Raw genomic sequence first — 21635 nt, forward strand, 5'->3', positions numbered from 1 at the left:
ATTTACTTAAAGCTTAACTTAATCTCACTCAACATAACATACAGTAGTTATTATTTTGAAATCATGTATTGCGAAATGTATATGAATCACTTGATCCATTGTAAAACTTGAATAAACATGGCAAATTTTAATAAATATAACATTCAAATGCCGTAATTCGTTAAACTGAATTTTCAAATAGTTGAACCTACATGAGTCCGGTCTCTTTTGCGGAACGGAACTCACATTCACTCATCTTGATGAGTGTACACATTCATTTAAGAATGAACCAATGAACATGCCACTCAGATTCGCTTCAAATTTGAATTTGCATTAATGCAACGGAAGTGAAATGGAAAAAAAACGTTAAGGATATTACTTGAATAAAATCCAAGAAACGATAGCAGATATCACATCTTGATTATTATTTGTCATACAAATTGAGTACAATAAAGCGACCATCGTAATTGTATGCGCCTCGTACGCGCGTATATATTTTGTAGTATCGTGTTTGCAACTCTTACTGGGTGTAGTAGTATCATCTGCCAACGAAATACCCACTGTTTTTATTTTATTGCCAACCAGCCCGGGGTCGGTTCCTCACCAACGACGGTTAAAACATCAAAAAATCAAATATAAATATCCGTCCACTTCTTCGCACCACTACCGCTGCGCGCACAAACTGCAACATATTAAAGTTATGTTTTTTTTTAATTCCCTCATCCTCCGCGTTTCAATAATTTTAACTATATATAAGAAATATATATCTATTTGCAATGTGTATGTATATGTATACTCTATATACTCTATAATATAACTCACGTTATGCACCTGGTGTGTACGTTGCTCTTCAAATCTATCTTCCCTCGTGCTCCCTCCCTTCGGTTCGCTCAAAGCAAACCTCCCGACAACCTTCTCGGCGTCAGTGGAACACGCTTTTCAGCACTTTATTAATTGTTGTTTCCGCCGTGCGCTTCCTTCCGATTCGGGACAAAAAAAAAACTCATTCCAAACGACTTAAAACGGCCCTACGACGGACAGGCGGAACGGAAATGAAGGCGCTACTGAGGGAACGGAACTCTGAGCTGCGAGCGTGTTTAGTTTTTTTTTTGGTGGCGCCTTCTTACTCGTTGGGCAATGGAGGAGGGGGAGGAAGGAAGGAGGAATTTAGTTTACTTGTCAAGAATGTGGAAAATCAGTTCAAACACAATATCGTGCTGGTCGAGGTGGAGGGCGGTGGCCTGGCGTTGCAGCATGCCCATCACCTCCTGACCGAGCGCATTCGAGTAGAGCGGGGCCAGTTTGCTGCCGCCGCTTCCCGCCACGTAGGACATCTGAAAAGGTGATGGAAACAAGCAAGGGTTGATGAAAATGGCTCGAAAAACTATTCTAATTCGTCGCCGAACTTACCTGGCCGCGGTTTGAACTGATCCGAAGAGCGATCTTCGAGTGTCCGTTCGATGCGAGCAGGTCCAGGTATTCCACCAACGCCTTGCAGGCACTCTTTGCAACCGTTTCGGAAAGTTTCGACATGTTGATCGGATCACCGGGATGGTTCGATTCTTCGTCACCCTTAAAAATGAAAACGAAAACTTGGTCCATAGTCCCATATCACCCCAAATGGACCATTCCCTTACCTTTAGTACGAAAACCTCCGTCCACCGGATGATGTGGTTCGCGTTGGAATAGTCTGTCCCACGCTGCACGCGAATACTCGGCACGCCATCGAACGCCTTCCGATCGATCGGCGACGTGACACCGATGTTGTAGTTCAGATCATTCGTCGTCCACTCGATCGCGACCACTTCCTTTGCCTGCTCGTCCACACCCGCGCCTTCCCCGCTCGGGCCACACACGATCTGGTAGTTTTTCATCGCTTTCAGCGCTTCCTTCACCAGCTGCAGTTTGACCGGCGGAATTTGCACGATCAACCCGTCCTCCTTGATGATGCACATGCCCGTCAGGCCCGCGTTCGGTTTCAACGACCCATCCAGCACCAGAAAGCTCGCCCCCGTCACCTTCCGCGGTTGCCCATCGATGTTGATCGCGTGCGTCGAGTACTGGGTCGCTTCCGGGCAGCCCGATTCGGTGTTTTGGATGCAGACGAGGTGGCCGTCCGCCAGCTTGCTAAAGTTGCCCGCCACCGCCATCAGCTGCTCGCTCGAACCGTCCACCACCTTCACCATCTGCTCGTAGCGGTTCCGCGGGATCAGTATGCTCGTCTTGCGGTGCTCGATGTGGATCGCCATCCCGCGCACGGTCGGAATGGTGTAGCTAAAGTGCCGGAAGTCAGCCAGCAGGTTCACGATCGTTTGCGCAATCTCCACGTACACTGATTCGCGCTCCCGGACGCTTACGTGCGGCGAAGGATAGTACCGGTAGAGGGCACCGAGGCGTAGCATCAGCCGCAACGGGAGCACCTTTGCCCACGGCACTTCCCACCGGTGAATTAGCAAGCCGATCAGGTACGGTGCTTCCGGCACGATCACCGCCTTCATACACTGGTACGTCGGTCGGACGTAGAGGAAACCGCCATGATGTTTAGAGCCGAGAAAATTGTTCGTACGCGCCGGCGAGAAACCAAGCTCGATTATAATATGCCCACGGGATGCGGCCTCGCAGTATATCTCATTCAGATGCGTAAAGATGTCTTTCGGAAGCGTTCGCGAATCACCAAGCTCCAACAGAATGATGATCTCATCCTGACCAACGTAGTGTAGACCACGTGTGGTGAAGTTGATGACCGTCCGATTGACGCAACACGCCAAGTCGACGATCGTCACGTGCACGTGGAAGTTTTTCTGCACCGCAAACGTCAGCGTGACCTCACGGAGACCTTCCACCAGCGAGGCATCATTCTCGATCTCAACCAGCTTGCTCTCTGTCGGACTAATGCGCTTCAGCACCGGGGGCAATTTGTTCTCCTCGGCTGGAATCAACGAAACCAACGGCGTTCCGGTCGAAACCATCGGTAGCGCCGGGGCTCCTTCCTCGTCCGCCCCGGGAGGGGTCTGTACGCGCGGCTTGCGAGTCCTCGGAGGGGAAGTTCTCGTCGGTACGGCGTCCCAGTTGTGATCGAGCTCCGTCAAATCGCACCCGGGTCGAATGCCATCGCTGAAGATGACATTCTTATCCTTTCGCATGCTTCGTGGCGCTCCGGCTCGCTTGAGCACCCCGACCGGAACCATGACCGATATCGGGGACTGCGGCTGACTGCCTGCGGCGGCCGCCTGCTGAAGCGGAGGAATCACCGAGCAGTACTCCATCGGATTGTTCGGGTTCGGCTGTCGTTGACCGGCGGCGACGAGGGGACTCCTTACCGCTCCCGCTACGGTGCCTCCCATCGCCAGCTGGAGCTGCTGTTCCGCCTCCATCGCTTGCTGCAGTTGAATGTTTAATATCACGTCGCATTCGATGCAGATGCGGGCCTCAACGTCACCGAGATAGTCCAGCTTCGCCTTCAGGCAGCAGCAGGAAGCGCAGAGCAGCTGGCCACAGGCTCGACAGTGGTGCCGTCGTTTTATGACGGAAAACTTCTGATTGCACTGCATACAGAATTTGGTGGAATTGTCCGGCACCCAGAATGGTTGTACCTTTCCGAGCTGCACTTGCGCTGGGCTGAGAATCGGAACCACGGGCATCCCGGATGACGAGAGGGCCAAAGGGGATTGAATGGGATCGGCCATCGGAAGTCGGGCGGCCAAATCTTCCCCCACCATCGTTGGGGGTTGTTCCGAAGTTGTTCGCGCACCGATCGAGGCGACAAAATCATCCGAACTGGTGGATGAAAGTGTCAGCCCATGGTCCGGATCCATGACCCGCGTGGAAGGTGGCGTGTGGCCAGGTGAAGCACCAAGCTCCACACCCATTGCGGCGGTCCCCGTTAGCTCGAGCGAAGTCGGTCGTTCCCGGGGACGCATAAGCTCGTGCTCGTCCTCCGGGAGCGCGACATCTGCGATCGGTCGCTGTTCCGATTCCGTTTCGGTGCAATCGATGAACCTTATTTCACTACCATCTTCCTCGAGCGGGAAGTCAGCTTCGAGTTCGGTATCGGCGGGAACGGGGATTTCCACATCCGACCCGTTCAGCGGTATTTCATGTGGATCGTGTACATCCTCCACTGGCGGGGTGGAAGCCGTCGCGGCCGTAGCTGCCGCGGCCGCCATCGCTAAGTCGTTGAATTCCAACGTCGAAGCTTGCGAAATAAGATCTTCCTCGTTTTCTCCCCGGGATGAACTGGGACTTATGTCATCGTCGCTGCGACTATCGATGCTGGTGGCGTCGGCCCGATCTTTTGGAACCGGAGGTGGTGGTTCTTCCGGTGTTGCCGGTACATCCTCCACAACAATTGCCGTCTCGGTTGGCTCCACGGGCTCTTGCGTTTGCTGTTCAGCTGTTTGTTCCACCCCGTCGGGTTTTGGCGGAACCGTCGACTCAACGTTTACGCTGCGAAAATCAAACTCTTCCAACTCCTGCAAGTAACTCTCGAGCTCCGTATCGGAAACGTCATCCATGGTCGACTCAAACCCGACCACTGGCTTCCGAGCGTCATCCTCTTCACCCTGCTGTTTTCCCTGCGGTGCTGCTTCATCGTTTTCCGTTTCGATCTCATCCTTCGCCACCGGTGCTCCTACCTCCGCCTGCCCATTCTTATGTCCTGCCTGGCCGCTCTTTGTAAGATCCACCGCTACGATCGACGAGATGGACGAGATTCCTTCCAAGTTTATCACATCGTTGCTTAGCGTGTCCGAGTACAGGCTGTTCTTGTAGGAAAAGGCGGACGTGTCCTGTGGATCGCTTGGTGCGGCCGTTACCACCTCCACCACCTCCTGCCGCTGACGTTCCTCATTGGTGGTGGCTAGTGTCGTGATCGAGGACGAATCGAGCACGTAATCTTCGGCACTGAGAGAAGACAACTCTTCAGGAAGCTTCACATGCCCCGGGCCCGGCTCTGCGTCAACGTCCTTGTGTGCTTTTTCCTCTTGCCCTTGCTCGCCTTCATCACTCGAGCTTCCCGAAGACGACGTCGACGACGACGAGGAAGAGCGGCGCGAAGCCGACGACGACCTGGAGGAACTGGCCACCCGTGATGAAGACGCCGACGTAACGGACGAGTCGGGCGAGGAAGCTGGAGACGATACGGTCCGCGGGGAAGATGTGGTCACCGCGGGCGACGATGTCTTTCCGACGTCCGACGAGATGGATGAGGTCGATGGTGGTGTTAGAAGGGGCTTTCGCTCAATCGGTATGGTCAGTTCGTTAGCTGTGTCTTCGCTGACCACTGGTGGTTTTACGCCTCCCAGTTCCGTGCCTCCCGCATTCACGTATTCGTTGAGACTAGAAAACACCGTCGACACGTTAACTACGTTGGCCTTAAACTTTAACTTTTCCTGCGCCGATGACGCGGCTGCTGGTGTGTTTTCCGTCGTTCCATTCACCACGGGCGTTTCGTCACGTTTGTTTGGTTTGGTATGTTCTGAAAGGCAAAGAACGGAAGAGGTAAACAAATACACCCGAAGCGGGTCACGGGTTGTTTCTTCCAACTTCTCACCAACTGCCCGTTGAAGTATGCTGTTGCCATCGTCTTCGTTTAGCTCGAGGTCGTCCAATACCTTATCGATATCCACCAAGTCCATCGCGGTGTCCTCCAAGTTCTCGTCACAAGACCTGCAATGATCGGAACATGTTCGACTCTACACTCCAGTGTTTAGCGCTGGTCCGCTAGTTTCCAGGGTTTGCTTATCGTCCATGGTAACAAAAGATGTCCGGATAGATTATTTCAGAGGCACAAAGGCGTTATTTACCTGCTTATCTGGCGAGAACAATTTACGCTGCGATTCAACTAGTGTTGGCAGAATGGGGATTCGGAAGATCCAAAGATTCGATCCTTAGACGGATTCCAAAGATTCAAATCCCATTTGACGGATTGAAAAGATTTGATTCGTTTGGGATTCAAATCAAGTTTGATTTGTTTGAAATTTGATTCAGATTTGATTTGTTTGGGATTCGTATCAGATTTTGGTTTGGGTTCGAATAAAATGTTATTTGTTTGAGACTCGATTTGATTTGTTTTGAAAAAATCAGGAACCTATTTTAACAAAGAAATACAGTAGAACGTCAATTGTCTGAGCTGTTCTACCATTGCATTTAACCCACGGAGTCGAATGCCTACAAAAAACATCATTTACACCCGTCATTTGATTTTCAAGATCAACATAACTACTTACAACAGGGAACCCCACATCGGAAATGTGAGGCATGTTTTGATAACTTAAAAATGGAGCTACCAGTTGTGATTTGATGGAGATTCAAATAAGGATAAACTATTTACAGACCAGAATTAATTGGTTTACATCGTCTCGCGACTGTTTGATGGATTGGGATTCGAGTTTTAGGAATCGAGTACCTCGGAGTGATTCGTTTTACCCACCACTAGAACAAAGAACAATCTTCGATAACCTTGGTCACAACAAACAGCTGAATGTGGTTAATTTATCAGTTGCAAAATGCAAAATAATCCCATTCGCATCAATATTTTCTGTTAAAACGAACTCTTCTATTTCGGGCATACTCGTAACTTCTAATCTAAGCTTGTTTTAACGTTTAACAATGTTTTATCGTTGTTCCTCTACGTTGTGAAGACGCTGACCCTCGCCGATGACGAGCAGTGCAAGTTTAATATTGGTTTTCGTTTCAATGCTCTTATCTCGGATTACGTCCGCCTGTTTCGTCAACACTTTGATCCTCATTTCTACAAACCGCAACGCTTCGTCGATGGTAAACTCAACGTACACCTTCAATCCGATGTCCACCAGCAAGCGGCTAGCATTATCGGCCCGCGCCTTCATGAACATGTTTCCTCCGATGTTTACTTGCGTTTTGAAACCTTCACCATTTTTCTGGTTGAGAAGAATCGTTTCGATCATGTGTTTCAGATGAACATACTCTACGGTTTCTGCGTTAATTTCATTCAGCTGCCTTTCGTACACTCGAAGATCCTCCTTTAGGTTTTCGTGTACGAAGGTTTTGATGTTTTCGGAGCTTGTTAGTTTGTCCATCATCTTGGAGCTATAATTGAATTGAGGATGAAACTATTGTGCCTGGTTTTATATTAGAAAATTACCAAATTACCTGTGAAGTTCATGTTTTTTACGACAATTGGTTGAAGCGGTTTGTTTACTATTTTCCCGCGGATCAGGATGTTGAAGCACATGACAGTTGTGAAGAAAAGAATGACAGATTGCAGATGGCGCCACCAGCTTGGATTAAATAAATTTGAATTTAGTTTCGCCCGTTGCGTAATGTACACATTTATAAAATTGAATAATACTCGTTGAGCAATCACGGCACATCTAACTATTCTTATTCCCCCGTTTCAAATACCAATAAACAACACACATGTTTTAAAAGCGTAGATTACGTCACTGATTGCATTTTTGCAAATTGAAATAACATCTATTTGATTAGCAAATAGAACCAAATTGCAATGATACGACAATCAAACCAATTACAATTGTGATTTTCAAGCACATCGCCATTTGATTGCATGCAGTAGAAACTCAAAACGATCCGTTGTCCAAGCGTTTTTCATTGCGTATAAAAGTACCGTCCATCAGAGGAAAGATTTCCATTGTTACCGCAACGAGTTTGAATTGAAAAATGAGCCATTTGAAGTGCATCGTGCTGTTCCTGACGGTTGTGGCCATGGTGACTAATGAGTCGCACGGGCGAAGTGTAAGCCAATCCAGGATGTTTTTTTTTCTACCACGATAGTAAGGTTTATCCTATTTTGCAGCTTGACCGAACGGTTCGAGATGTCGTTGCCGATGGCGTTGAAGTAGACCTGTCTGTTTCCGGCGAGGACAACCGGGCCGCGATACCCGTGATCAGCGATATCATGCGGGTGGAGAAAATTGCCGATCTGCTGATTTCCATCGGTGAGCGCGTGCTTCCGGCGCTATTGGACGGGCTGGCGGAACAGGTCACTACTGCAGCCGAGCGGAAGCTAAAACCGGCCGGACAGCACACCGAGAAAACATCTCACGAGAGTATACTGTCGTAGTGCGGAGAGTGTTGTTTGCTAATGAATATATCCTGGGTCGATGCAGCCGGGGACCTATTTTTCTGGTTTTGGATCGTGATAACTTGTTTCAATGGCGGACCAAGTGTGAAAGCCATCATTCGTTATGGATTTACTTTATTAGCACCAGCTTTTGGAGGTACATTTCGTCAGACTTAACTATAGGTACGTTTTGTGGCCACTACAACGCGAAATGGGAACCGACCGGTTCCTGGCAATACTTTCTCTTTCCCCTACGCCACCTGGAGTATTTGTTGCGGTTTCTGACTCGACTTGTTGTACGCCAAAAACGTGGTCCAGATGAGGCTGAAGAAACCGGCCACGATGATCTGGTTTTTCGGCTTGATCAGCGAAAAGTTGACGGTTTGCACCACAGGCCAGTAGAAGAAACCCACCTTGTAGGTGTCCCAGAACTTGGCCTTCGCCTCGTCGCCGGCCTGCTGCTGTGTCTTTCGCTCGAGGATACTCATGCCGTAGAAGAAGAACACGATGGCGAACGGGTCGTAGGCGGCCTGCTCGGTGAACGCTTTGGCCAGCGAAGACCGGAAGTCCGTCCGGGGCCACATGATGTTGGCACAGCGCATCCACGTGTAGAGCATCGGGGCCGAGACGAACGTTCCGTACAGGCTGTAGCGAAGGCAGCGCTCCCAGTCATACGTGTGCAGCCGTTTGCCCTCGAACGTCTGCTGGATGAGGCTTCCTATCGGCCAGAGTGCGGAGTAGGAGAGCATACCCCGCAGGATCTTGTACTCATTCGTAACATCGACGATGAATTTCCACCACATCGTGTCGTAGCGTCGTTACCAACCGAGGGACTGAGGACAGAAGGGAAAAAAGTAATATTAACCGTGGAGCAAAACATGGAAAAACAAAACAAAAAAAATTCAGAACAAGAGTCATATACGCCTCGCTGTCAAACCGGCGTGCTAGTCGAAACGGCGAAGAAAAATCGATAACGTTAAAAAGTAGGCCATCCGGCTACCGGGTTACAACCACCACCGTTGCGTCGACGGCCGTCATTTGACGGTCAAGACAGGTTCAAGGCTCTCCGAAGCCGTCTCTGCCAACATAGGGGTTGCGATAATGATGGTGCTTTTATGTAACGTACTGGGGTCGCACATGACGCGAGTGAAGGCATCGTGTTTATGTAGCGTTATTTCGCAGGTCTACCTATCAGCCCGGCTAGCTCAGTCGGTAGAGCATGAGACTCTTAATCTCAGGGTCGTGGGTTCGAGCCCCACGTTGGGCGCTGTGAAACTTTTTTTTTATTTTCTTGAAGGATACAGTTTTTCCTAGCAATAATTTCTCCTGTAAGAGGACATTTTTTATTCCGGATGTTTGTAAGTTGACTCAGTCGCAAACTTGCCTTCTATTATAGACCAGCCTTAGAGTGGGCAACTAACCCATCCTCGGCGCATGGGTCGGTTTAATAATTGCACATTCTGAACAACTTTCCGACCAAAGTTTTCTAATTTATGCGGCCCGTTATCTCGGTCGGAAATTAGTGCACAGGGAGGGAGATCACAATAGGCCACGTGAAGCGCTTCTTTAGCTTCCCGACTTGCTCCGGAAGGTCAGACTATAATTTAAAGAAATTGTTCGAGAGAGTTTGTCCCTAACAAACCCGAAGCGAACTTGCAGCCTTCACACCAGGGACGGGCTCTTGTATGCAAATTTCCGTAGCAAAACTTAAGCACAGCCAACTTCTAAGACTTACCGAGGCCGTGGGTTGTACAGTTATCGAAACAATAATTTATTATTCCGAACAGCGACGGGGGCTTCTTTTACACAACCGACCTTCCGGTACGTGGAGGAACGTTACACTTCTTCAGGTCGGTGCTAACGCTTCCCGGTCGATGGGGGAAAAAGAGGCTATGCAAATCACAATGAGTGTCGTGCTTAACAGGAACCTCCATTCCCAATTGCTTCCACGTGGGAAGGTAATCTCGTTCACATGGTTTCCATCCAACAAAACCCAACATCAACAACGCGCTTGTGGCTGCCAATTTTGAGACGAGCTGCTAAAGTGTTGCCAGCGTCCCGTCGATAAAGGCGAAGGCAACGGAAATGTTGATGCCTTTGTCCGGCCCCCCCCCGAGCATAGGGAACGTCGTTAGAAGATAACAACACACCAGTGACGCTGGGTTGTGCACAAACCAACCAAGGCGAGAGATGATGGATGAAGGACTTTGGTGCAAAGTTGAACACACCACCAGACAAACGACAAGTCGCATCGGAATGGCGTGCAGCTGCGCCAACGTCCACATTGTGTCGACATGATTCGATCTATTTATCTCCATAGCCCTTGTCCACGCTATGGCAACCGCTGGCACGTCAAACGGACAAATATGTAACGCTGGCCATAATGACACATTCCATAAAGTAATGCACAACACAAGATGACGACGACGACCACGAGGAATCGCGGTTTGCTTCCAAGACTTTTTGCGGCGAAACGTGTCGGACGGACGCGTCGTCATCGTGGCACCGTAATTACATATTTGCACTTCCTCCCTCCGGTCACCCAGTACCCTTGCCCTCCTACCCTGTGTTGGTATGGTGAAGGGAATGCATTCACACTCTCGCCACAACGGTTGTCCGGGCCAAACGGATGGATTCCGCCGGATGAGGAATTAGATAAAATTGGCAAGTGAGTAAACAAGTCAAACGTGTTCTTCTCGCGCCTCGCCTTCGGAAGAGGGAACAAGGCTTTCTTAATGAATGCGCAATTTTTATTTCCCCCCCAAAAAGAAGAAAACAACAAACACAAACATCAACAGAAACAAGAAACACAGAAATACATCCCTTTCTCGGACGGTAAGGATGACAAATTTGCCGGACCCGGCCGTAACGTAAATAGCGAGAAACGTGTTCGAGTGGTCAACGAGCGCGTATTCGAAGCCGATACTTTGTTTGTCCGCATCCGAGTGGGACGTTTTAAGGAGTCACGTTGGTGGGTTTCAAGAGGACAACGTCAAGCTCGACGCCAGCGAAGGGGGTTTTTGCTGTAGCTGGCTGATTGAAATATTATTGCTAAAGTCTTTTGACACAGTTAAGCGCTTGAAGGAGCGTTCCGTAGAACCTTCTCCGAAGGAACGTCCAACGCCGAGCAAGTGCTTTTAAAAAGTGGTACCAAAATGTAAATCCATCCAAACGTGGTTCGAGTCGTAATCCAATCACCCATCGCCGTTTAGTGAGCGGCTAACGACAAATCATTACTTTAATTATGTTAATTTTAAAACGCAAATTGGCTGCAACGTTTTCGGGCGGAAGGATGCTGATTGCGTCGTGCTCTGATTTGAACCCATTTTTGCGGCCTACGTGCCATCAAGGCGAGGGCATCCGAGGAGGCGTTTCTTGGGGCACGTTTTACGGAAGCCATTCAAATGGTAGCTCATTTTTGAACCTCGGTGCCGACGTTTTGTGCCACTTCATTCAGATTGGTTGATAGATCGCAGGCGACCTCCTCTTTGGCAGCACGTGCGTCTCGGTTTGAGCGATGTGTATTAATATAATTTAAGGTCTACACAAGAGAGCATAAAACCGAACCCTCCCCCACCGGGCATGCCAAGGAAAGCCTGGACTATTATCCTCGATGGAGAAGACCCCCTTTGGTGTAGGTGTTACCGTTATAAATAATCTTACGAGCATCCAGCCATTTCGTTCGACTTCACGTAACGGTACGGTGCGTGCTCGAGAAAAACTTCAACCCGTGGGAGGGGGAGGTTTTGAAATTTTTTAACATCCACATGCCGGGCGACCCGGTAAGGCTTGCTCCCGTGTGTCCTTTTCGCTATGCGACGCACGTCTGCGGAACGGACACATGGCCTCGTAATGAACGTGCATTTAATCATGCGAGCTGATGAATTAATTGTTCTGACAGTAATGGCCAACATGCCGGGATGAGACGGTGGTACTGCGCACGCACACTTTTGCGGCTTCGCGCTGCACGTGTCACGTTCGCAGTGCAATGCTGCAAATAACCGCAGTTGATCTAATATTTTTTCTCATGTTATTTCCCCTTCAACTGTTTTGATAGTTGGTTCATGCAAAGATTGATTTATGGTTCGATAAATTTGTTTCATATGAAAATAAAATAAAGTAAGTAGAGAGTTGGCAGTGGAACTAATTTCTAGGAAAAAACCATTATATAAATTTGATAAATTAACAATTGCCGGTTACTGTAAAATACGTAAACGTTAATTCGTGCTTCTAAAATAAATTGTTTAATTCTGTGCGAATCTACAATACATGTTGAACAAATATTTACCGAGCTTAAAAACACATTTCATTTCCGTGCCATTCCGAAACATTTTTATTTCTGTGCAATAAAACTAACTCTAATCCTTACAACCATTCGACATCGCCCCGACCAATATACCCTTTTGTGGTGGAAAAATGATCCTACTGCGGACCACGAAAAATTGCTACCACCGACCGGTATCGTGTGTGTTTGTTGGGAAAAATAAAATATTTAATCAAAATGGATCCCCAAATCCCCCGTAACGCAGGTCCTCTCTGGCCACGTACGCCACGTACGCGTACTGTTGTGGCTTCCGTTATTTTCTTTTTTTTACAACCTCACAAACGCAAACGCATACGCAAACGGCATTATGTAGCAAAACGCAGCGGTACAAACAAACATGCCAGACTGGTCGGAATTGCGTGTGGCTGCGTTTTTGCCTTTTTATTAGTTTTATTTGCGAAAAAAAAGGGAGCCTAACAAAATACGCACATTCAGGATGAGCACGGGAAAAATAAGTGCTGTCTAGGTGGAATGTATGGACCCTTTGCCGGCAGGCTCGGGAAGGAAGGTCGTGACCGAAAGGGGGTGAAGTGTGTCCATAAAAAAAAGAAGTCCCAATAACACAGCATTTCAAGCGAGGGACGGGAATTTGTTTGGGCAGTTTAAAAAGGTATAAAATTTTATCAGCATTAATTTCTGCCCATCACACGTCCCTGGGTGGAAGATGGGCTGCGAGTGTGTCAGCAGAGGGGTGTCGGTGTTCGTCCCGAAAGGGAAATATAATATGCAAAATGACGGAAAAAATAAACGCCGGTTGGAATTGCCATGGGTCCGGCATCATAATCATATTGAACCGGGGTTGATGGCGTATCGACCGGAAGGCGGATCGGTTTGGGAATTGTAATTACGTTTGTAATAAAAACGGTAATTTCGGAGACTGTTTCTTACCCTGGCCTCCAGTCTGGTCAACCGAACTCATCTGGTCCGGCGTTGGTTCGGGATCACTTTCCGGAATTCCCAGGATAGCACGGGGTTTTCTAGGGCACTCTGAGTCAAATTCAGGGATCACGGCCACCTGCCGAAGGCGATCGGCATGACGAAAGTTTAACGAATTTAAATGGCGCAAATGCCCTCGCGCCCGCCGGGACCCCCCGAGTGCGATTGGGTTCCGCAATATTTATGAACGCCGCGCTTATTTATGAGGTATAAAATTAATTATGTTTAATGCTCATGTGTATCGACCCGGGCCGCCGCGAAGTCCCGGTGCATATATATATTTGTGGCGGAGGGTTCGAGTTTCTTACGAGGTGCGATAATGGTCGCCGGCGACCCTGGTCAGGGGCTTGGAACCCCCCCGGTGATGGCAAGAAACAAATGAGCAGCAAGCAGCGAGCCGCTCCCGAATGATCCGTTTCTTCGAATCACGTTCGTCGAAGTCGACTTTTACGAGTCGAGCACTTTTTTATTCTTTCCGCGAGATTCGCTTCGGACATCTTTCGCGTGGCTTCGATCTCGCGCATCTCGCATTGCCTCCACACCTTCACCTTCAGCGGGAATGCACTTACTTTGGGTGCAATTTTTATTGCACCTCATGCACCGCCACCGCAAACCGACCTCGTTCGATGGCTCGATCGTTGCACCCGCGGGGTTATATCGTCGTTAAAGGATTTTAAAGGCCCACATCGGCTTCGGGTTTTACGGCCCAGGTAATAAAATTTCTATCTGCACCGACGGCCGATAAACATTTCAACAAATTAGCCACCGGTCATACGGTGGACTCGGGGGTTTTGCACCAGAACGAAATGACGCTAATTAAACGGTCGTGCGGTTAAAGGATGCCTCCCGGTGGTGGTCGATGCAAAGGATGGAAAGCTGTTGGGCTGGCTAGGGGGTGAATTATATTATAGTATTATACCACTCTTGCGCCAGAACTACCGTTTGCGTACGCACCAGAATGTCCACTGGCTGGGACATCTGGACTTTTTTATGCGTCGTTAAAACTGAATAACTGAAAGAGCTACATTTTCCGACCGTTCTAAGTATTATTTATGGTGATCCTGAAAAGTACTAAATTTAAATAAATTAAATTAGAACATAGAACAATGTTATTAACCTATTATAAATGGTTTAAAACAGAAGGCCTTTTTTTTCCGTATACAGCTTTCTGACCGAAAACACACGAATGTAACTCTCTGGAAGAAGCAAACATGGATAGGGTAAGCAACTGCCTGGGGGCTCCGAGGCTTACAGCTTGATAATTGGAATTATGTTTATCTTGCAAACTCCTACTTGATGCGGTTTTGGATTAAAAACTTGAAAAATCTGGATTGTATATTGACGGTGGATGGTCACCAAACGTAAATATATCTCCCTGGCCAGTATAAATAATTATGCTTATTATTTAAATTACAAATGAATTAAACTAAATTAAATCAAATATATAAACTGAATTGCAAACAAAAGTTTTAACATTCATTTATGTAATGTTGCGACAATGTCAGTGTTTAACTCAAACAATGTGCGTAAAAATATGGATCAATACTATAATATTGGCGTTGCTTTTTAAATGATGATAAGAACAACAATGCAGTAACGTATATTAAAGAGATCACTTTTGGGAATTTATTAAAGACTCTGAAAATGATGATGATCTGAGGATTATCGAGCAAAATAAATCCCTAGCATATTTAAAATATACATATAATCCTCAAATGTTCGCTTATTTCAACGCCTACGAATAAGACAGCCAACCGGAAAAAAACCTAGATGATATTTAAAAGCTCCCAGTCTGTGAACCAAATTAACTTAACAAACATTACCAAACCTTTGACCGTGTTGTTCCATCTTAATGGATTGTTTTTCTTGCTTTTCCATCTTGATAAGTTGGCAATCAGACAATTTCCAGTGAATTCTAAAATAAGAAGAAATCGAGAGTAATCCAACGAGCCAACCGATATCGAGGAATTCACTGGAAGGCACTTAACGAGTCGCGGCAATTGAGAGATTAGAGTGCTTTATAAAGATAATTTTACGATCTAAGTATACCCCGAGATCTGGAGCAATCAAATTAAAATAGCTTCCCGCGTGACGACAGCCGATTGCGCAGAGACTCCCGTTCCCATTATCGTTATCAAAACTCGTCCCCCCTCCGAATGCCCTTCGTCCAGAGGCCTGCGTGACCTACTGTATTGTTTATCAATCACGTCGCGGAGGAGATTTCGGCCGGATAGGGCAGCGCTCCGACGCAGAATCGCGATTGCCAGGAAGTAGGAGTCGCATCGTGACCGCATTATCTTGCCGCTGGCCGCGAACTGGTGCCAAATCGCATCGCGAACAGTCCGCCGGTTCGCGTCATAAATCGTCCCTAGCCCCTTATCGCGTCCATCGTGCTGCCGGCGCTTCTTCTAGCTGCCGTTAATTACTGAGACGCCCCGAGGCCGTGACACATGGCAAACAGGGGCTGGCGAATGACACACACGCGGCGGCGGCTCGTTATCTGCAATGCCTTCACGTGGGATTTTCGTTTCACTGCCGGAGCGTGATGCCTATCGCAATCAACCCGCCCTCGTAACAGCTGACCACGAGGTGGCATCATCAGCTGATTGCGGACCGACTGTCATCGCCTGTTGTTCGTCATCCATCGTTCGTGCTAGACGGTGTGCATCAAGCACATGGACCCTTCAAGAGGTTGGGATGGAGGAGGGGGTCAAGAATGCCGATCGCGTCACCCGACGGCCAGCACGTACCGTTGGCGCAGACGTTGGCTGATAAGGAAAAAGCCTGGGGGATTGTTTTCCGTACATCCAGACCGCAACCCGGTTTTATTTTGGTTCGCGCACTCTTTTTTATAGCCTACCCTTACCCCTTCGGCCCGACCCTCCTCTTACCCGAAAATGACACAATCTTGACCGCGGTCTCATCGATGAATGAAAGGTCTGAATGAGACCAAGAGGCGATAGGGACCGACCGGGCACGACCGGGTTATCGATTGTTGACAAAACAATTGAACCGCGGAAATTGTGGCCCTGTAAAAAAGGAGTTGGGGGGTGGGCGAGTGCAGCTAGCACGGGGTTGTAATGAGTTTATTGCACTTGCCGAGGTGGTCCGTGGTATGGGAGGCTTCATTTCGCAACACTCTGCGAAGTTGCAGAAATCAAAATACTTATCGGGGACAGCATGGAAGAGTCTTTTATTGCATGACGAAGCTGGTCGTCTTATCGTCTGCCATGGATTGCATTTCGTTTACAGTCCACTGAGGGTTTACACAAGCATTATTAGTTGCTGTTTCAGCAGCATCAACATATGGCACTTCAAGGATCTTCAAGAAGGGACAACAAAGAATGCATAAAATATCTACATAGAGTAAGCCATTCGAACTCAGCACATTTTTCCCTCTGACCACACGAACGAAGTGCTCTAAATTCCAAGCCTTTTCTCCCCCCAAGCACACGGTAAGAATGTACCCAAGAAACCGCAGCAGATAATTTATGTCCCACCGTATCCCTTCCGGGCCCTTCGCCCCTCCTTCAGCCCGAACCACAAGGCACAAAGTGTGAAAACGGTGCTCATTAAAATGCAGAAAATATGATTAATCATCATTTTTATTTCGCCGGCGGAAAATTTCAGCGCCAGCAAAGGGAAATAAAAGTGTGCGTTGGTCAAATGCCCCCACCGCCTTCCCGCTCCCACGGTTTCTTCAGCACCATTCGGTGGCACGTACGTACGTAAGGGACGCAAGGGATTATGTAGATCACGATTGGCGAACTTAATTAGCTGCCCGGCGTGGTTCGGACTCGCGTATTATTATGCACTTCGAGTCGTCGTACGATGAAATCTCAACAGCTGCTCGTTGAGGGCCTCGACTGCTGCCGTTGTACCGGCCGTTGATTAATCTGGTCGAATTTATTTCCCTTCGATGCCGTCGCCATAACAGCTGGCCACGGGGGGAAAAAGTGTTATAAATTACCGGGAAATAATGGATGTTTGGAGTTGGGGCCATCTTGCGTTACAATTATCTTTCCAATTACCCTTTATGAGGTACCCCAATTTTGGCAGCTGTAATTGTTTGTAGCATTGAAATGCTTTAATGCAAGCAAAAGGCACTTCAGCTCAATTCAACCGAGCGGGTGATCGACGGGTATTAATTGCCGATCATACTTTCCAGCGTTGTGTTTTTATCAATATCTCCGGCCAACTCGCGTCCCCCTGCCAACAAGGGAAGGAGAGCTGTCCGATGGCTAGGGGTCTATTGTTTCGCTTTCGTGCCAGATAGTGAAGGGCCGTTTCGACCTTTTTTCCGTTGTTTATTGATGCCCACCATGAACCGCGGGAGCCATTCCGCCATTCGGGGCCTCGATTATTTATTGCCCCGATTTGGTCAGCGTCGGTAATGGCGCAGTGGACTGCATTGTTCCTTTCGGGCAATCGCTGGCTGCGAGACGTTGGCCCCACCTGTGGATTGCACGTTGGGTTTCTTCGGCCGGGACTTCGATGCCCCTCCCGCCGTGCCGCGTACGTGATCGGACGTGAAGCGTATACGTGGTGGCCATCTTCGATCGATCGGGCTGGCGAGCGATTTCGCGTGTTGTGCGTGCCGGCCGAATCGGGCGTTTCGGGCGGAATTATTATTTATCGATAGCGATCGCCTTCAAACCGCCCGGCCACTTCCATGTTGGCCAAATGTCACGGGTCTGGTTCGGCGGTGTGTAATCAATTTTAATTGCCCCAGCGGGGTAATCGATTGCGATTGTGTTGCGGGACCCGGGCGAGGGCCCGGAGTGAAACCGAAACCCGCAGCAACCAGCCGGCGCACAATTGCCGTGTTGCCGGGTTGAGTGCGCCAGTGGCTGCCTAATAAAAATGCCGCCCCGAAGATAGATGAAGTGCCATCGTGGTTTGCCATTGTGCCGAAGAATGGCGCACGAGGAAACCATTACACTCGCGCTATCAATCGCAATCGCGCGGACAATGGCGGCCATCAAGAGTCGGATCGCTTCTTCTCGTGGTGCGCTACCGGGACTGGTGAAGAGGGAGGGAGGGAGGGGACTGTTCCTTCTGGAAAGGAACCTTCGAGCGACTCCAAGGTTGGTAGGCGGACGGACGGGTTTGTTGCCAATTGATCCCCGGGGAAATCAGAAGCGTTTCGGTCAGTTTGGACATTGTATCAACAATTCGTTTCTCGTTCGACCAGCAATGAAATTCCGCTCGACCGAGAATAACATCATCGATGGCTCGTATTTTTCAATTAAATTTCCTTCCAGTTCAGATTGGTCTAGGTTGAACCAAATCGAGAGATTTTTACAAAACATTTGACACACATTTTCAACCAAAACAGAAATGTTTTCATTATGACGATTATTTGTGGTTCGCTCAATATAAAAAGTGTCCAAATTTATATTATTAGAATAAAAGTGTTAAGGGCACGGTAAACGAAGCGTAATCGCTGGTCTCTCGTGCGTGTATAGCGTCATCTTTGCTTTGTTTATGCTTTGCAATTTGGTGAAAATTGCAACATTTCTTGAAGCTACTGCTATTACTTTGTTGTTTATTGTTAAAAATACAAAAACTGCGCTAAATAATCATAGAAATTTGACAAATAATCAAGGATGAATGAACCATTTATTCGTATGTTTACGTTCTGACAAGATTACGCATGCGATTATAGGGTAGGTGAGCCAAAATTCTTTTTGACAAATTGACCAGCAGAATAACACGATTGCGCTTCGTTTCCCGTCGCCTTTAAAATGATTCTTATTCTAGTTTTATTTTTTAGTAATTGTTCAATTGACAACTATTAATGTAAGGTTTTCTATATTAGTTCATCTCTGGATAAATTCTATAATATACAACCTTTTCCTTCTGCTCTCTGTATTCAACTCACTCGCTACTGTTCATCACTCCTTTTTAAATCCTTCTCTTCTTACTTCAATGATAACTCGATTGCTATGTCTACTTGGTTTTTTATCCTTATAGTTCCAAACTGCATTTCGAGTAAAAAGTAATTATAATGGGAAAATGTGGCTGAGATTTTTTGTTTATTAAATTTATAACTCCTCTTTTTTTTATCGATTGATTAAAAATATTGAAATAACCCAATGAATCACAACATGAATTTATCTTGAAAAAGAAAACCAACGTTCATGGTACTTCTGCATAAAAACAATGTACGACTTGTTTAGCAATTATAGTTTACTTAAAGAACATCGGTTAAGACCATCACATCAATTGATTTATCCGACCGGGAACAGTGCTCGAGATGCAAATAGAACTCCAGTAAATTGATACACTTACGCAATGGCGGAGCAACAATACCGAACCGGGGATCGAAATGCATTCAATCAATCGCAACCGGAAGCGCGTTGACCAGCACCGCCGCTAACCAGTGTTTCCGGTGGCCGGTTTCATAGATCACACGGTTCCAGTTGGTTCGGAAGGGTCATTTGCAAATCCCGGCCCGCTTTGACTGCAGCCCGAACAATTTCCTAACTCACGGCGGGACGCCCATCAATAGTTGCAACCAATCTCCCCGGCTGCCCGTTTTGCACAACCGATGCAAGCCGATCCACCCGAGCGGTATACCGAGTGGTGGCCATTTAATATTTGAAATTTGAATTTTATGCTTGATTTGCTCGGACGAATAGAGACGACCAGAAAACCCCAGCCGAGGGAGGTTTAGGCAGCGACGGCTCGGTCGAGCGTGTGCAGCTCGAGGTTTTCCCATCCGAACGTGATTTCCATTCGAGAGCTCCAGTGAGCTGGAAGCGGTTTATGTGCCACCCTTCCCCCCGCTCCCTCCGGTGGGTGGGATGGGGTTGGGAGGTGGTTTGGAAATTAAATGAAATACGGCCGGGCGTATATGCGCATAGCGTTACGCATATGGGGCGGCCCCCTTTTCCGCTCTGGCGAGGCCAATATTTATTTATTCATTTGCTGTTATTGTTGTTGCTCGGGCCATAAATAAATGAACTTCACAGGACAGCTTCACCGAAGCCCACTTTATGTCCCGCGCGATCGATCCCTACCCCCGGTCCTTGGCGGCGGTGGCGGTTTGTCGCAGCTGAGTATATGTTTATTCAACATATTTATGCTACCGCTTCGGAGCGAGAACGAGAACCGCTTCTTCTTTATGAGCGTCGAAGCGCGCGCCCCGGTTTGACGGAGTCCAAGACTGGCGGATGATGGCTTCGGGTCGTCATCGAATGCGAATGCCGCGATTCTCTCGTCCTTCCTTCGTCCTTGCCCTCCTCCGTCCATGGAGACAACGTCGTGGTGGTCCGTCCCGAGTGGATTGAATTTCTTATCGAGTCACATATGGCGACGGCACGGTTTCGAATGCTTTCACTTCCATCGTGCTGGAATGGAGATAAACCAAGCCCAAAGAACGCACTGCTCGATTCTGCCCGCCGGGTTCGCTTGTGTCGATTTCGTTCGATTTGGACAATTTCGCCCTCCACCGGTTCTGTGCTCGTTTGCATAAAACTTTACCGTATCAATATTGATATTATAATGCACATACGAGACATCGAAGACGTTGGAGTCTTCGGCGCATGTGTCCTCGTCGTTCGATTCAACTCCCCCGAAATCGTTACTGGAACGAAGAGCCAATAGAAAATAAAACTTCTCCGCAACCAATTTTCAACCCGGCAAGACGATTGGAAAGATCTTTCGATAGGGGTAACCAAGCAAATCGACGTGGGAGATAAGTTTCCGAAGCGAAAAGAACCCCATCCTGACCTTGTTCGGGTCACACCCTCCCATTATTGGGGCGTAGGGTTTCGCTCGCTCTTTCTGCGTGTCGGTGGTAATGAAAGGACCAATTTGTGTAGCCATTTTTGATGTTCCCGCGCGGCCATTTACGGTGGCGGTCGAATTGAACGACCGATGGAGGCAACACATTTGCAATTCGTGCACCATTTTTGTGTGTGTGGTGCTCCGAAAAAACCGATTACACGACGAAGACGATGAAACTTGACGCGCGCGCTGCAATTTCATTTGCGTTGCTCCTAGAAAGCCGTTTCAGAAGCCGTTGATTTGAAATTATCCCTAACGGCCCAAGTTTCCGAGCGGTGTTCTTTTCGCGTATTTCCATCCCATTAGCATACTCATTGGCGCTTTGCTGTGGCCCCGAAACGGCGTCCATTCAATTGCTCGCCTTTTCACAGCTCGGGGGAAAGGGAAGAAAAAAACAAGATAGCAAAAGGTTTCCAAAGACGCCATCCGTTCCCGTCGATGTTTGGATTACGTTTTTACGATGCTACACGATTCGGGACGGTGGCTGGATGAACGCAGATCCACAGCTTAGGGTTGTGCAAAATTTAGACAACAAACTCT

General features: G+C 48.0%; 4 protein-coding genes and 1 non-coding gene across 6 annotated transcripts; 2 read left to right on the forward strand and 3 right to left on the reverse strand.

Annotated features, from left to right (window-relative positions):
- Positions 1-427: 427 nt before the first annotated feature.
- On the reverse strand, positions 428-5837 carry LOC131258595 (zinc finger FYVE domain-containing protein 9). 2 transcript variants are annotated; one of them, XM_058259946.1, is made up of 5 exons: positions 5784-5837; positions 5531-5646; positions 1617-5455; positions 1390-1551; positions 428-1313 (listed from the first exon to the last, which is right to left on the reverse strand). In XM_058259946.1, the coding sequence occupies exons 2-5, from the start codon at positions 5613-5615 to the stop codon at positions 1152-1154; spliced, it is 4248 nt and encodes a 1415-aa protein (XP_058115929.1). In that variant the 5' UTR covers positions 5616-5646; positions 5784-5837; the 3' UTR covers positions 428-1151. The 2 variants fall into 2 exon arrangements, with proteins under 2 accessions (XP_058115929.1, XP_058115928.1); XM_058259945.1 differs by having other exon boundaries at positions 5531-5672; positions 5784-5806.
- A 676-nt stretch (positions 5838-6513) lies between these two features.
- Positions 6514-7171, reverse strand: LOC131258664 (protein UXT homolog). Its single transcript, XM_058260023.1, has 2 exons — positions 7111-7171; positions 6514-7047 (listed from the first exon to the last, which is right to left on the reverse strand). The coding sequence occupies exon 2, from the start codon at positions 7038-7040 to the stop codon at positions 6594-6596; it is 447 nt and encodes a 148-aa protein (XP_058116006.1). The 5' UTR covers positions 7041-7047; positions 7111-7171; the 3' UTR covers positions 6514-6593.
- A 467-nt stretch (positions 7172-7638) lies between these two features.
- On the forward strand, positions 7639-8041 carry LOC131260570 (uncharacterized). The gene is made up of 2 exons (XM_058262332.1): positions 7639-7713; positions 7775-8041. The coding sequence occupies exons 1-2, from the start codon at positions 7639-7641 to the stop codon at positions 8039-8041; spliced, it is 342 nt and encodes a 113-aa protein (XP_058118315.1).
- Positions 8042-8292: 251 nt separating this feature from the next.
- Positions 8293-8844, reverse strand: LOC131259396 (mpv17-like protein). Its single transcript, XM_058260877.1, has one exon. The coding sequence runs from the start codon at positions 8842-8844 to the stop codon at positions 8293-8295; it is 552 nt and encodes a 183-aa protein (XP_058116860.1).
- Positions 8845-9235: 391 nt separating this feature from the next.
- On the forward strand, positions 9236-9308 carry Trnak-cuu (transfer RNA lysine (anticodon CUU)). The gene has a single exon. It is a non-coding gene; the product is annotated as a tRNA-Lys (tRNA).
- Positions 9309-21635: the final 12327 nt, after the last annotated feature.

The sequence above is a fragment of the Anopheles coustani genome, chromosome 3 (genome assembly GCF_943734705.1).
Source record: "Anopheles coustani chromosome 3, idAnoCousDA_361_x.2, whole genome shotgun sequence".
NCBI classification, from domain to species: domain Eukaryota; kingdom Metazoa; phylum Arthropoda; class Insecta; order Diptera; family Culicidae; genus Anopheles; species Anopheles coustani.

Coding starts and splice junctions, on each gene's coding strand:
- LOC131258595 (XM_058259946.1), bottom strand. CDS start 5,615: ATGGACTTGGTGGATATCGATAAGGTATTGGACGACCTCGAGCTAAAC. Junction 1,552..1,616: donor CGGAGGTTTTCGTACTAAAG/GTAAGGGAATGG, acceptor TTCATTTTTAAG/GGTGACGAAGAATCGAACCA. Junction 1,314..1,389: donor TCAGTTCAAACCGCGGCCAG/GTAAGTTCGGCG, acceptor TCACCTTTTCAG/ATGTCCTACGTGGCGGGAAG.
- LOC131258664 (XM_058260023.1), bottom strand. CDS start 7,040: ATGATGGACAAACTAACAAGCTCCGAAAACATCAAAACCTTCGTACAC.
- LOC131260570 (XM_058262332.1), top strand. CDS start 7,639: ATGAGCCATTTGAAGTGCATCGTGCTGTTCCTGACGGTTGTGGCCATG. Junction 7,714..7,774: donor ATGAGTCGCACGGGCGAAGT/GTAAGCCAATCC, acceptor CCTATTTTGCAG/CTTGACCGAACGGTTCGAGA.
- LOC131259396 (XM_058260877.1), bottom strand. CDS start 8,844: ATGTGGTGGAAATTCATCGTCGATGTTACGAATGAGTACAAGATCCTG.